Genomic DNA, 15,433 nt, shown 5'->3' on the forward strand with positions numbered 1-15,433 from the left:
CAACGCTTTTGTACTGGAAGTGATTTTTGTTTTTGGCTGGTTTATGCCCGATGCCCTTCTTAGTACGCAACCTTTTCCATCAAGCGTAACAAAAGGAGTTATTTTATGCTGCTCAATCATTGTTATGTTTTTCCATACTGAGATATGTTCTTACCTGAGCTTAGACGAGTTGATGCGTACCTGTCTGGTCTTTGTGCGTGCACTCAATCACGCAAAAAGACCAAAGACGTTGTTAGCGTCTCCTCTATGGGGCCAAACACGGGTGAAGTTAGAAGCGACAAAGCTCTTCCACGTTTCCCCTATTTAAATACTGTTATGTGAGTAGTTACACGATCCAAATATAGTTACACAAAATTAAACATGTCAATTTTCTAAGCAGATTAAAAGGGGAACTATATTGTAAGGCGTAATGACACCAGAAGCACTTCTACGTCCGCGCAGTAATATCTTCACAATTCTTGAGGAGTGAAGATGTCGAAGTGCTCACGTAACCGTATTTAAATTGGGAAAACGTGGAAGAGCTCGGTCGCTTAACTTCACCCCCGTTCCATAGAGGAGAGGAGGAGAGGCTAAATGCTAGCAACATCTTAGGTCTTTTTGCGTGACAGAGCGCACGCACAAAGACCAGACAGGTACGCATCAACTCGTCTAAGTTCAGGTAAGAACATATCTCAGTTTGGAAAAACGGTGGCCTGTTCCTTTAAAAGTTAAAATAACACCTGCCTATGTTCACACTTGGAGCTGCTCATACATCACCATCATTGGATTACTGGTTACATATGTTCGTTTACTGTTCTACTTTCACATTCTGACATCTTATCTTATCTAAGGATACACATAATCTTACTCGAATAGCAAATATTTGCATTAGTGTTAGTCGGTTAGTTAAAAATGGGTCAAGGATTTTGTGAAAGAACTCTATCCTCATACCCCCCCCCCCCCCCCCCCCCATGAAGTTGAATGTACTTTCTATATTAAAATTGTGCAAAAGATCATTGCCTCATCAAAAGAATGAAAACATAAAACTATAAAAACTTAAATTGTTCTGTCACACAGTGGGACAGAACAATGCAAACTGTCACTTTGTGCTCCTGAAGGGCCGTCACAAATCTGCATCACAAATCGCTATTCTGTCTAAAAATAAAAAAGTGCTAATCCGCTAAGCCCCATGGTCCATTAATCTCAAGAGAGAAGGGCCCCCTCTCCACATCCCCCCCCCCCCCTCCCCTTCCTCCCTCCCCATGTACCTCTGACTTCTAGTGCCTCCAATCTGTTGAGCAATTTGGTGGGGACGTGACAGCTCTCACACACAGCACAGCGCACAGACACGGGCCGGGCAGGACACAGAGTGTAGGAGTGTAGGATCGAGTTGCAGTGGGGAAAATGCTTGTCGAGTCAACACCCTTTCACCTTTTTCATAACTTATTGTGTCCAGAACAAGGGGGAAATTCAGAGCCTCTGTATCATTTTCACCAGAGAGTTATTGTGAGCGAGAGGTGTTTAGTTTCTCTCCTGTTAACTATACTGCACATTGATAAGACCTACATTATTGTTGTAAGATGGCGCCATTTGCTCCAATTCAAATATATTAGATAGATATTCATTTTGTCAATATCACTTGGTCCAAAGGAGAGGGTGGTGTGAAACAGGACGTGCGTCTGGTTTTAAATGTAATGCCAATCTCACGCCGACTGTGCTGGGTTTCATAAGTTCCAAAAAGCAAATTCCTACCAAAAAAAAGGCATGTAAATAGGGGACATGTTGTTAAAGGCCTTGTCATTGGAGAGGAATTTCAAGTCCAGTTGATGTTTGGCTGTGGGGCTCTGGCAGCCGACTGGGAGCAAGGGAGAAAAACAACCTCACATGGGCAAAGCCTGAATGCACTGAAGTCCAAAAGCATGTCACTCACTCAGCTAAAGGACCACAAAGGAGGCGCAAGAAAGGACCGTATGTAAGGTAATGCGGAGAGCGGTATTTTCTGTTTTCTTGTAACAGTTTTCGAGTTTGAGCTTGTGCATTGGCCTCGGGGAACACTTTGAGTTAAGTTTAGCTTTAAATAATGCAGTGTAACTTGTTTTGATGAGGCCAAACGGAGGCTGTACCTGATTAAGAGAGAAATACCTGTACCTGGTTATGTGAACTTGAATGCATTAAAAAGCGGTGCCACAAGCGGGGGAAAATTTAGGGGAAAAGCGCAAAGAATATATTTACAGAAGAACAAATCCTTGGCTTGTGACGTTTCGTAATAATTGTTTTGTTACAGATTTGTATTTTTGAAAAGGTAAATCGAGGTAGGGGCCCCATAATGTCTGAACTATCCTCTGCACATACATATCCCGACACTGCCTTTGAAACTCCTCTCTGTAAAGCATCTTATCAGCTATGTAAACATTGTCACAGGCAGTGGAGCGCATATGCTTTCTGTAACTATCTCCACTCAGCCAGCGCTGCCTTTTAAAACAGCCCTGTTCCTGTGTCCCAAAGGTGGGCTCGAACCAGGCAGCGAACGGGTGTAACCCCCCCACATACACACCCACACAAAGGCCCACACAAGCCTGCCAGCCTGGATGAGGCACTTCCTACTCGGTGAGAGCCAGAAAGCATTTTGCCACAAGTGAGGTCATGTTTACTTAGTTTTTGCAGACTTTTCCAATCACATTCACTGCTCTGCTTATTGTAATTTATCATTTTTAGTAATGAAATCTGTTTCCCGGCAATGATCGAAAACTACAGTTGTCCATTTTCTTATTCAATAACAGCTTGAAACATTCTATTATTTTTAATTGACTTCAGTAAAACATTCCACACAACAAATCATTCATGCCAAATGCCCTGTTTTTCTTTTCCTTATGACAATTATGCCGTCAACACATGGCACTTTCACATCAAAACAGTCAACAGTATATTTCAGTAGATGCATAAATACTGACACACAAGACCTTAGATATGGCAAAACTTTGATACAAGGCGGTTTTGTGTGACGCTGAAATAAAGTGGTTGGAAACTCTTCAATGGAAAGCTTTGGCAGACAGACAGGCTAATCTGAGCTTTTCATTTAGAGCCACCAATCTCTTATCTCACCATCTACTAGATATACTACTTCTACAAATACCTCAACTTCTCTCGCCATTCTAGCCTAATTGGAAACATTTTGGTGAATTGACTGAGGCTTAATCCACTGAAGCGTTAGGAATAAAGTTTGACAAATCAGTAGCGCTATCCGCACAGCAGCATACTGGGCAATCCTTTTTTATCAACATGCGCCCTCCAACTGTGACACACCCCCTGTCCCAAATCCCAGTTATAGAATCTAAAAGCTTTCTGTATACTTATCACTTTCTATATACTAATCACTTTCTATATGCTAATCACTTTCTATATGCTAATCTTGATTTAATATTACACTGTTTCTTTCTACATACCTGTTTAATTTAGAGTTGAAGACTTCAGAGCCACCAGTGTCGGATTTCTTCTTCTTCTTACTGTCCCAATTTGCTATTGACTTTTATTTCCTTCATCCAGGTGCAGGATTTGATGAAGTCGGGACCACTGATGCCTTGTGTACCCTGGTGAGTGTCCTTATTGGCAGCGGCCGAATGGAAAGGTTTTCTGTGGCGCGGAGTGAGCGAACTTTAAATAGCTAATCCCTGGAGCGTGGTGTGTGGACACACCTCCTCTCTCTGCTTCCCTCCCTCATGCACACATATTTTTGACTTCCCCCTTCACTGTTGTGACTTCATCACAGCTACGTTTTGTGGATAGTCAAAATACAAAACAGTACTATGAATAGCTGTATTTTCTTTGAAGTCCCAGTGGAGATAAGATGGCAAATGCCATGCCGGTTAAGTCATTTTTGCTCTCAATTTTTACAAATCGTTTTCAAGTTCATAGTAATATCAGATTTACAAGAAAACTTCTGGTCTTTGCCTAGAGTGTAAATGGATCTTATAGACATCCAAATAACCAAACATTTGTAATTATTACAGGAGCCTGTGTAAGACAGACACAATATTCACTTACAACACTCGTGATCTACATTTTTTTTCCTGTCTTATTGTACGTACTGGTAGGAGACACTGTTTTTTAGCTCCTGGAGTATACCCTCCAGATCAAAATCTTGTGTCAGGTACTTCACTTTGAATCTTTTACCATGAGAAGCTTTAGTGTAAAGTTAATATAATTCAAAAACAGGTTCATGTTTGCTAACCAATAGAATGATTTGATGTTTAGATGTGGTCATTTTGAATCTTTATTCATTCTGACCTCAGTGAGGATGGCTGCTTAGTGATCACCCTGGAAACGGTGTGTGACTAGAGGCACATTTCCAATCCTCCTGGGAGCCACAGCAGGGTCCTGCCAACAGCACGGTTTGATAAATGAAAGCTCTGTGTTTCAGAGTGTGCACTTTGCAGGCTTTAAACCTTAGTTTAGTTTAGAGAGATCTGGTGACCCCCGGTAGAGCTCGTACCCCAGGGCTTTGGAGTCACAGTCCTGAGTTGGTTTTGAAACAATTCTGAGATAAGTTATTAATACAAGGCATTGCAAGTATTTGTATTACCAGAAGGTTGGTGAGTTCCCTAACCCTTGTCTATGTGTGCATATAGTGTGTGTGTGTGTGGGGTCGGTGGCACTTGGGAGGGCTGATGGCGCTGATTGGGAGCCTCGCTTTTGCCACTCCTAAGGTTAAGGTTAAGGTATCCTTTATTGTCCCTGTAGGGAAATTTGTCCCCTGCAATTGACACATCCTTCGATGCCGCTGGTGCAATCCGTAAGGAGTAGTGGGTGATTAACCTATTAACCTTTTTTCCATATTCATTCAGTCCATACTCTGTAATGTAAAGTTATGTTTAGATTAGATTAGTAGCCACAGCTGCCGGGACGTAGACTGACGGAAGAAAAGCTGCCAATCTGCACCAACCTTCCACAAATCTGATGCGATAGGGAACAAGAAAGGCAATTCATTTCTCAATATCCTTCCTTTTAGCCTTTCCTCTTTCAGTGTCATATTTGCCTATAAGACATCTTTTTTTTTTTACACCAGATACCTCTGGTGATGTATAAATTTGAGTACTTCTAAAATACTACACTACCCTTACTACAGCATAACTGACAGGGCTGAATAGATTCCTGCCACGTCTTCCCAGAGTCAAGTGGACCTTCCCATCTGTCACCTCTGGTGCTGTTTCCTCTCCTTGTAAGGTGACAACGTTTCCTGCCAGCCTGAAGGACGCAGTGCCAATACAGTACAACAGAACGAGCTCTCCATATGTTAAATCACACTTGTCTGACAACGGAACCATCTTGCCAGGTGCCTGATACATTTTGACGTTGTGTGGTAACTCAATCCCTGAGTGCCACTGCTCCACTGGCCCAGAGGCAGGAATAGCAGGGACAGAAATGGCAAGTTAGGTCACACGTGCCGTACGAGGTATCTCCACATAAAGAAATATATAAAACTCGTAACATTGCTTTAAGTCCAGGTATGGAGTAGACATAGTTGAAGAGTGTTTAAGAGGTCTTACATGTATTACATCAGCTTTTAAGGTCAAGAAATTCAAATATTGTGGAAAAATTCTACCCATAAACCTAATTTAAGAAGTGAAAAGCAGCTTAAATGTTTTCTTTTGTGCACACTGAACATTTTCCACAATATTCTAATGTACTGACATGTAACAGCAGAAGCACATCTGGTCCATTGGCATATTTCTGCACCGAGTCCCTTTTGGCAGAAGAGTCACTCCCAAAGTAATAAAGCGAAGTCAAGGCGACGGTCAGACCCAGAATCCTGCCAGTCTGAGCCCCCACACCCCCACACCCTCTCCAGAGCACCAAATGTTCCCACAGCGGGCATTTGTTGATGTTTTTGTTGACGCTGGCTCGCGGCTTGCATTGAGCGCGACCGCATTGGACTGGCTGAGACCAAGCTCTGCCTCATCTCATTGTCCGCGTCTTTCACCATTTGGATATTGCGCAGTAAAACATTCCTCCGTGGTCGTCATGAGAAAGCTCAATAGAAAGGAGGAAATGGTCAAGTTATTGAGTCTGCTTTAGTGCATTGGCTCTTTTGGTTTCTTTTCCCTGAAAATACCTGGCCTTCCCAAATATCAACGTTAATGAACTAAACCAGGCCCAAACCATAAGGACATGTAGAAGCCGTCGTCGGTACGGGGTTGCTTTAGTGTTGAGGTTGTTTTGCCCCTCGCTTCTAGAGGTTTCGTCAGCACACAATGATCTCTGAGGAACAGGCTGTACTTACGAGAGTCGGGTGGGGTTACCCTGTTATTGGTGCCACACTCTGAGGATGGCTTCACATTGATCTGTCATTTATCCATTTAAAGAGACCTGATTGTATTTCCTGAAATGGAACAAAATTAGATTTATCCTCCTTTAGTATATTGTAAACTCAGACACAGATCAGGTATTGGGCCTTTAAATTCATCCGCTTTGTAGTTTCTGAGCCACCTCTTCTATTTGGCTGGCTATACCTTTGCCTGTGTCGTAAATGTTTTTGAGATATTGGATAGGTAACTCCCCAAACTGTGAAAAAGCAGTCCCAATACCATAATACCACTTTTGAGCACCTTCACTAGTAGACACACTGACTAAGCAGCAGTGTGGTGCAGTTTGGCTTCGTCCTGTCATATTGTGGGCGACAAATTACACGGCAGTAAAGACTCTTACAGCTGACTTGTCACTTCTGGTCTGTCTGAGGTGAAATGTCTGTTTATCTGCAGGCTGGAAGATGGATTTTTGCATGACGCTGCATTTGTGGCACCTCTACAGTCCATCAAGAATGGTAGAGAAGTTAATTTAATTCACCTGTTCTAACCTGTTCAGGCTGCATACAGATTCTGAGGGTCTATTGAGCTTAGTCTTGTGAACAATTGTTTCTCCAGTTCATACCAGTCAGTGTTTTGCATCTGCTTTCTTCAAATTAAGTCAAGACTTGAAAGGTGGAAGAGTTCTAGCGTTTCTGTTATACCACCTACACCTCCTTGTGTTTTCACAAACATAGCTTAATAGTTCCACTCTTTTTCACAGCAGCTGCGGTTTGAATGAGAGAAGTCCCTTGTTTTCTTTGTCCCCTCTATTCCAGTTTGTGCTCACTTTCTCCATTGAATAACAAAACACCAAAACACTAAAACACCTAAGCTTAAGTAGCTACATTTCTCAAATGTTCTGGGTAATAAAGGGTAGATTTATAAAGAGTAGTTATAAATAATTGATTAGGATAAGTAATCCATATTTATTATTGATTTTAAACACTTTTAGCCCGTCCCATCTTAAAGCTGGCCTATATTTACCTCAGGGCAGCCCTGCAGTACTCCTCCAACTCGAAAGTTAGGTAACAATTACCACGAATGCATTCCATGGCAACAAAAGATTACAGGCTTAACCTGGACCAGCGTTAACACTAGTTTGGACTGTTTACTGGCTGCGCAGCTGCAGTGCGCACATATCGTCCATAGGGGGCGTGCTGACCTTCAGCCCTGTCTCAGCCATGGTCTCAGCCACTCAATCCTGTTAAAGCTGGCTGTCTGGCTTCATAGGCACTGCCTCCTGAGGTCAGTGATTGACAGCGTTACTCACTGTTCCCAAGAGGATAATCAGGGTTAGTGAATGACACAGCTGACAGGAAGTCATTTTGACCCCGTTAAATGCATCAAGTAACAACATTAAAGTGAAAAGGCACAAAAGCTTTTAATATCACAAGCTTGCTTTGACAAGTGCTTTGACAATCACAATTCAGTCTGAAATGAAACACAATTGAACAATGTCATGGTGTATTTTATATCCAGGTTTATAAATATGAAAATAGACAGAACTAAAGTGAGATTTGTAGTTGTAATATTATAACAGACCAAGACATAGCAGATAAAGAGATTATGGAATAAAAATGTTATGAAACTTTGACAATTGAAAATGATTCACTGATTAGAGATGCATTTTAGCTGTTGAACTGTTGAAACCCACAGCAAAAGGAATGTAGCTTCGGGATTGGGCATGTGATTGCAGAATTGGCATCATGAGTCCAAATTGCAGCGTCTTCAGAGCCCTCATTGATCCTGTAATGGAACAAAGTCACGTTATAATTTACTTTTTAACAGAGTAGATGACTGACTGAGCCGTTAAAGGATCAGCATTTTGTTCAAACCAGGCCGACACGTGCTCTTTTCTCTGTCAATGTGCACTTTTAACATCCTTACCTGTGGCCCTTTTAGCCCATCTCCTCTAAACATTCACTATATGTCAAAACTATTCCTTTAATCTTCAACCTTTTCACTTTGTTTTTTGCTGGTTTGGCGCTTATGCAACGCTGTCCCTTGTTCTACTGGTTGCTCCATTGTTCCTTACATTATGCAGTGATTGAAGGTGCACTCAATTTACAGAGCGCGGCCATTTGGTGCGGCACTCGAACAATCCTATAATAACACGTCTGCCCACTTCCTCGCATTTACAATATCAACACGAGATCAAAACGTCTTCCTCTTCCTGTTTCGTAAGAACGGCAATTGCACTCAAAACACAGCTCCAGTTCAGTCGATGGCCTTCTTATACACACGGCTTTTTGTTTTGTAGACTAATTACAGAAGGAATGAGTAAAGCTAAATCACTGCTGCTACACCAACACAAAGCAAGAAATAATAGGGCCTAGTGAACAAACCTGGTCTAAGATTGGTAATGTTCTTTTTAAAGGTTAATTCTCAAATCACAGAGCTGTGGATCAATCGTGCAATTGATCCACAAATGCATTATCTCACAACAACAATCAATTCCCCTGATGATTCCTATTCCTATAATTCCTAGGACCTAACCTATTTAAGTGTCATACACCAACAAACAAGCATACACTTACAGAAACACAAGAGCTCTACCAAGACTCTACAAGGACTTTTCAGCATGAACACAAATATCTTTTTACGTCGCCATCCTTATTATTTCTTAACTTACGTCCTTGCTGTCTCTGCAGTCCCCACAGATGCAGCCGATGGCACCGTTGACGGCCTGGATTCCACAGAGCACCAGCTGCAGAGCTCCCATGGCGAGCAGGATGGAGAAGAGCACCACGTGCCACATCACTATGTTCTCAGGGTATACACATTCATCCCATCGGTCTTGGTTCACAAGGTAGCTCTTATTTCCCCTGTCAAAATGTTAATCCAGTCATATACAGTTCATGCAGCTGTCTATATGCAAAGGTGTGGGTGTGTATGGCTCATTATGCAGTGAAAGAAAAAGCACATCGTTTGTCCAAGTTACTAAATGGTAAAACAATAAATAAACCGGTTGAATGATGTGCCAAAGCAGAACATTATGCAATAGAAAAAAGGGAAATCTGGGATGTCATGAGGAAGAATAATGAAGTGTTGTGTAATTTCACATACATTACAAAATCTTCCTTGATGACAACTTCATCGACAGTTGGAAACAAAAATCCTTTGTTCGGGACATCAATGCGTTTGGACCAATTATGTCTTCATCTAGCAGACGGAGCGACTGGGTGCGTTGGTGTCCCGAAGCAATAAAGGATTTTTATTTTTATAAGTCGCTTGTACCTCGGACCTCTTTCTTCTCTCCTCTCAAAATAAGTGTTTTGCACATGGATCCTTGAAGAGCACCTGACTTGATTACCTTCCGAATCCACAGTAAGCGCTCACTCGCCCTCTTATTTGCAAGCAACATTTGATTTCCCAACAATCAGTAAGTGAATGAAGATGACGATTCAAATTGTAATGAAAGGGTAAAATCACAGGAAATATGACTTTTCAATACAGGGACTTTCTAAAATTATCTATTATAAAAATCAAAGCATTGAAAAACTAGGTGTTTTAATGGCGCTTCAATATAGCTTGCTGTAATAGTTGGGCTGCCCTCCCCCCTGGTGGTAGTCTTGTGTACTGCAACCTGTCTTATTGATAAACTCCTTCAGTGTAAAGACTAGAAGCCAGTGACCTATATAAATAAATACTCACGTTCCAGAATCTTCAAAGGGGTATGTCCACTTGCCTGAAGATACCTGACACTGTGGCCCAATAGCCATAGCTGCAGAGGCTACACTCAGGCAGTAGATGGCTCCCAGAACTCCGAATAACGAGGAGAACACAGAGCTGAGCATCTGTGGGAGAAGAAACCTTTTACTATAAAGATATCGATTAGGGTTTTGTTACAGCCATAGTTAAAGAATTAGTAATTAGATCTTTATCTGACAGTCCCTTTAAATAGAGCGTCCCCCGGTAAAACAATGTGGGTGTCATTTCGCTTCGGGTTTGGTACCAGCACTAGGGAAAATCAAACTCAGAAGAAAGTTGTGATGTGGTGTGATTAACAACTTGTTATAAAAGTAGTTAATGAACAAAAAGTTGATGGCTAGATTCTGCTTTGTAGGAGGAGCTTGTAAAAGACACAACGGGCTAATTTTAGAGCTGGTTATCTGATCTGAGTCATTTAGTATTGATCGGGATCCGAGATAGAATGTGTCTACAGAGGTTATGCACTGACATCATTTTTTATCTACCTAACAGAACTCTCAAGTCTCTCAAATCTTAGAACTAAAGGTTGCCTAATTTTGCTTCTGTTGTCACGCTGTGATATCATCTGCATACCCTCTTGTACTGCTTCAATTTACTCACACGGCAGCGGTTTCCACAGCAACCCGTCCCACAGCAACCCTTGCCCCCGGCCCTGATCGCCGAGCAGCTCGGGCATAACATCTGCAACGGGGAAACCAGTCATTAGTGATCGCAGAACCATCTCGACACATCATTGTGAATTTACTTATCTGTCGTCTTTTTGTTACTAGTTCTTTACACTTTAGAATTTTCTTTTCTTTCTTTTATTTGTTGCTTTTTTAGAGAGCATGCTGCATCAGTTTGGGTCCAGCCTTATCTCTTAGTCTTATTCAAATATTTGAGAATGCCAGGTCTATTTCTCATGAGCTGCTCAAACTTCCTGGTCACAGGTCTGAAGAGCAGTAAAATAATAATGAAATGATAAGACCACTGAACTCTGGTCGTGTTGGTGCGGCGCTCAAACAAGATTAAGCATTTATTAATAGCTCTCAATATTCACGAACTGTCAAACTATAACAATAATGCTTTTATGTAGTCGTCCTTATATTATAGTAAAGAGAATCTTTTCATTCTTGTCTATAATTAATAGACCAGTGGTTCCCCAGCTTTTCACAGAATCTACCCCCGGGCCTCGATCAGGATCATATCAGGACTGAACAAGCTCTAATCAAGGTGAAAAATAGATTTGAATTAACTAAACCATGTCTAAACTCGAAAAACACTTATCTTAAATGGAAAATTAAGCATATATAAAAAATGTTCTACTTGAATAAAGTGTAAAATTAAAAATCACCCTGAGTCCCACGTGTAGAAGCCCTCGTACCACGGTTTGAAATCCACATAAATAGACCCACAGTTGAAAATATATTCCCTTCTATTCCTAAATATTCATTACTTGATACATTAATGTACCTGTCTCATAAGTGACCTTTTATCCAGTTGACCGGAAACAACTTCCAGAATAAAACAGATTAACAAAACCCACACAAAAAAGTGATGTTATTTTACTCACAAACAGCCCTCCTCCGAAGAAGCCCCCCAATAACCAGACTTGTAGTGTGATCTGTCCAGTCTCCAGCTGCGTTCCATTGGGGAAGAATAGCAGAATATTGGAGATCATACAAATGAAGGCTGACGGCAGAAGGATTAACCCCACCACACGCGCACACTGTCCTGTACAACACATGATGGCTTTCTCCCCTCAAACTCGAGCGCTAGTGAGGACACAGTTGTTCAGCTGTGAGTCTGGCTGTATATGTCCGGAAACACAGGTTCAATCAGGAAGGGCTGCATGGACAAAGGCCATGTGGCTATCTGTAGAGGGAACTGAATATTATCTTATTATTTTATGGGTTCAATAAAATTAGACATCGTCACTGGAAAAATAATAAAGTGTAATCTCAATCTAAACCCAAACTTAAGCATCGTGAAATCACAGAAATCTCCCATGTCATTGAGTTTGTGAGGGTCTAACAGAGATAAATGCCCTTTGATTTTTGCTGATAATAACGACAGGAGGCTATTTTATCTGCAGCAAACAGCAAACAGTGGAAAGGGTTTGGCCGACAGACACTGACAAGTATAGATGAGGTACATGCACTTGTAGAAAATACAGGATTTATGGAAATGAAGCAACATGTGGCAAGTCATCAGTACTTGAAATACATTAATAGAGGTCTGAAACATAGACAACAGGCAAAGAGGAATAAAAAAGACGTAACTACACTAAACCAAGACTAAGATCTGAATTGATCAAATATACATGCAGCAACAAATAGAAGAGCATGAACGATTGCAGGGAAATTCGCAAAGAGAGCTGCGGGTGCGAGGTGTGGACAGATTACAACAGTGCAGGTTATCAGGTGCATAATAAAGTGGACACAGAGCACAACCAAACACATGGACATCCTTGGTTTCTCAGAGGGGCTTTTCCTGCATTCTAGTTCATTGCACTGATCATGATTTATAAAAAAAAAACTTTGTTGAAGATGGACGTGCTGTTAATGTGAGCGTTTATCCCAGCCCTGCCTACATACACAGATGTTTTGGGCAGCTCATGTAACATAATAATAAAGTTAAAACAAACATTACATGATTGTTTTACCAGTTGGGATCGGGCTACTTATCTACGCTGTATCAATGCAGTAAAGGACTGGTTTGATATAATAGACTAATACTTATTAGTAGGGGAGAGTGGGGTAAGATGAGCCACTTTTTGCGTTGGCGGTTGTTGTGTAAAAACAATAAAATAGATACTAAATAGTACTATTGACACACATTTGTAGATGTTTTCTATTTGTTTGCATCTTCAAAAATCAGCTGGAGTATATGTTTGATGATGTTGAAGATGTTGGTCTTAAAAAAAAGTTGTCTTGTTGCTCATTTCACCCCCGGAGCGGGGTAAGTTGAACCAGGTCTTGGGGAAAGTTGAACCACCAAAAGGTGAAATTAACACAAAACATAATGAAGTCTCATTTTTTACATTTTCGTGTTCCCATTTAGCAAAAGAACAATATTATTTCTAATATTCTTCTTTTCATGTCACTTTGTCTCTAAAACCCCCCGAAATAATTTAATGTAATATGTCATTTTAATTTGTTAAAAATGACCATCAATAAACAATGCAAAAACTACAGAATTGCACATTAAAATCTTCTGTAGCTTGTTATTCATTGTTTCTTACGGCAGTGTTTTTCAACCTTTTTTGAGCCAAGGCACATTTTTTTCATTGAAAAAATCACGAGGCACGGCACACCACCAGCAGAAAATGTTAAAGTTTTTTAACTCTGTAGCCTATATTCAGTCGTTCTCATCAAAGTGTCTTGAATAGGAACACCGTATAGTCTCACTAGCCACAATGCCCCGATGCCTCACAAATTCTCTTGTCTCAAAGAAATTAACTACCTGATATGGAAGAGTATAATATGGTTACTCTGCCGATCACTAGACGGCACAGACACTCGAAAACGGTACATTATTTGTGGATAATAATGCATCATTTAAAAAAAAAAACAACTAGGTGAAATTGGATAATTTCCCAAGGCACACCAGACAATATGTCACGGCACACTAGTGTGCCATGGCACAGTGGTTGAAAAACACTGTCTTATGGAGCAGAGGCGGCTCCAGAAGAAACAAGATAGTTGTGTTTATTTAAGAAGAAATCAGCTTAATCTAAACAAAATTACCAACCAAGATCAGGGAAAAAAAATCGACCTACATTTATTTGTTCGTGACGACCAAAAATTCACTTTGAACAGTGGAAATGCTTTTTTCATAAACAGTGGGATTATTTTATATCCACAATCCACATTTTCCATTTTTTCAAATCATGTAAAGACCAAATCTATAATATCACATACAAATAAAAATGTTTTATTTTCAAAAAGGTGGTTCAATTTACCCCCTACACCATTTTACCAGTGTAATAACAATGGCGTAAAGTCTATTACACACTATTTATATAATAGATCCATGATTACACACTGAGACTCACTTACTAAAGAACACGGACAGAGTCTTCATAGGCCTCGTCTGTTCTCGCGAGATTGATCTGGTCAAACATTGATGGCCTATGCATGGGTCCATCTGGTGGTGACAGTCTGGTGGCTGTTCATAAACGTGAGCGCTTATTAAACGCGCCTCTGCAGTCCGCGCGCTGCTGCTCGGTCTCACCAGGCGCTGTTTACATCAACGACAGGCAGGTGCTCGACCCGCATCAATGACAGGCAAGTCCCGTGATGTTTTGGGAACGCTAACAAAAGCTACATTTGGCACAATCTATATATTCATTGTTTACTTGGTGTTGTTCCCAAATTTTTCCTGTGTCGTTGCAGATCGAGTAAAAGAGCTTGTTTTGAAATGTCAAGAGGCAAGGAATTTGGCTTACTGTCCATACAGCAAGTTCTCTGTCGGTGCTGCGATATTGACAGCAGATGGCGCCATAATAACAGGTATCGTCCTCGTGGGTTCCAACTGCTCTATAAACTGTGTACTATCTACAAACACATCAACATTATGTCTAAATGATTGATTGTTTTAAGTCAGTGCATGTGTTGTAGGTTGTAATGTGGAGAATGCCTCCTATGGGTTAACAGTATGTGCAGAGCGGACAGCCATCCAGAGAGCAGTGGCAGAAGGGCACAGAAAGTTCACGGCTATTGCAGTTACTTGGTGCAAATCTTAATGACAGCAGTACTTTGGCTATTCACAGTACCTTGTGGGAAAATGGTAATATTTGTTCTTCTCTGCAGTGACATTAAAGACAGCTTTGTTGGGCCCTGTGGAGCATGTCGCCAAGTACTCATGGAGGTAAGACTTTTCACCCCCCTCATAATATTGTCTTGAAACCAAAAAAAAACTCATCAGCTGTTTTGGTCTTCTCAGTTTGGATCCGAATGGAAGGTGTATTTGACCAAACCAGATGGCACTTACAAAGAAACTACTCTCAATGAACTTTTACCGTATGCATTTTCTCCTGCTCACCTCGGAAAGCAATGATGAGCTCATTGTAGACGTCTTGTATATCTTACTCACTTTTCTCTCAGGACAGATGTTTCAATGACAGATGAACAAATATACATTTTCGCACATGTTTAACATCGTTATGTAATAAAAAGAGTACTCCTAAATAAAACACTTTGATTTTTTCTTTGGGGGGGGGGGGGGGGTGACCACTATACATGTGTATAACTTAAACTCTGTCAACCTCTTAACCCCTGCCTTAAAGGTACACTGCGTAACATTTTGGACTATGGTGTTGACATCAATACAAAACATGTTACTATTGACCAGCTCTACACAGAAAAGGGTATTACTGCAGTGGGTACTCATAGGATGGATTTGGATGAAGACCTAACCTG

At 41.0% G+C, this 15,433-nt stretch overlaps 1 protein-coding gene across 1 annotated transcript; it reads right to left on the minus strand.

The window, feature by feature from the left end:
* Window positions 1–7,845: 7,845 nt before the first annotated feature.
* On the minus strand, window positions 7,846–11,774 carry tm4sf5 (transmembrane 4 L six family member 5). Its single transcript, XM_079579697.1, has 5 exons — window positions 11,584–11,774; window positions 10,632–10,712; window positions 9,975–10,117; window positions 8,953–9,145; window positions 7,846–8,066 (listed from the first exon to the last, which is right to left on the minus strand). The coding sequence occupies exons 1-5, from the start codon at window positions 11,755–11,757 to the stop codon at window positions 8,058–8,060; spliced, it is 600 nt and encodes a 199-aa protein (XP_079435823.1). The 5' UTR covers window positions 11,758–11,774; the 3' UTR covers window positions 7,846–8,057.
* Window positions 11,775–15,433: the final 3,659 nt, after the last annotated feature.

This window comes from Gobius niger (assembly GCF_951799975.1).
Source record: "Gobius niger genome assembly, chromosome: 21".
Taxonomy (NCBI): Eukaryota; Metazoa; Chordata; class Actinopteri; order Gobiiformes; family Gobiidae; genus Gobius; species Gobius niger.

Excerpts from the sequence above, each read along its gene's own strand:
- tm4sf5 (XM_079579697.1), bottom strand. The coding sequence starts at position 11,757 with ATGTGTTGTACAGGACAGTGTGCGCGTGTGGTGGGGTTAATCCTTCTG. Across the intron at positions 10,118-10,631 it reads GCTGTGGAAACCGCTGCCGT|ATGCTCAGCTCTGTGTTCTC; the intron begins GTGAGTAAATTG and ends CTTCTCCCACAG. Across the intron at positions 9,146-9,974 it reads CCCTTTGAAGATTCTGGAAC|GGGAAATAAGAGCTACCTTG; the intron begins GTGAGTATTTAT and ends ACATTTTGACAG.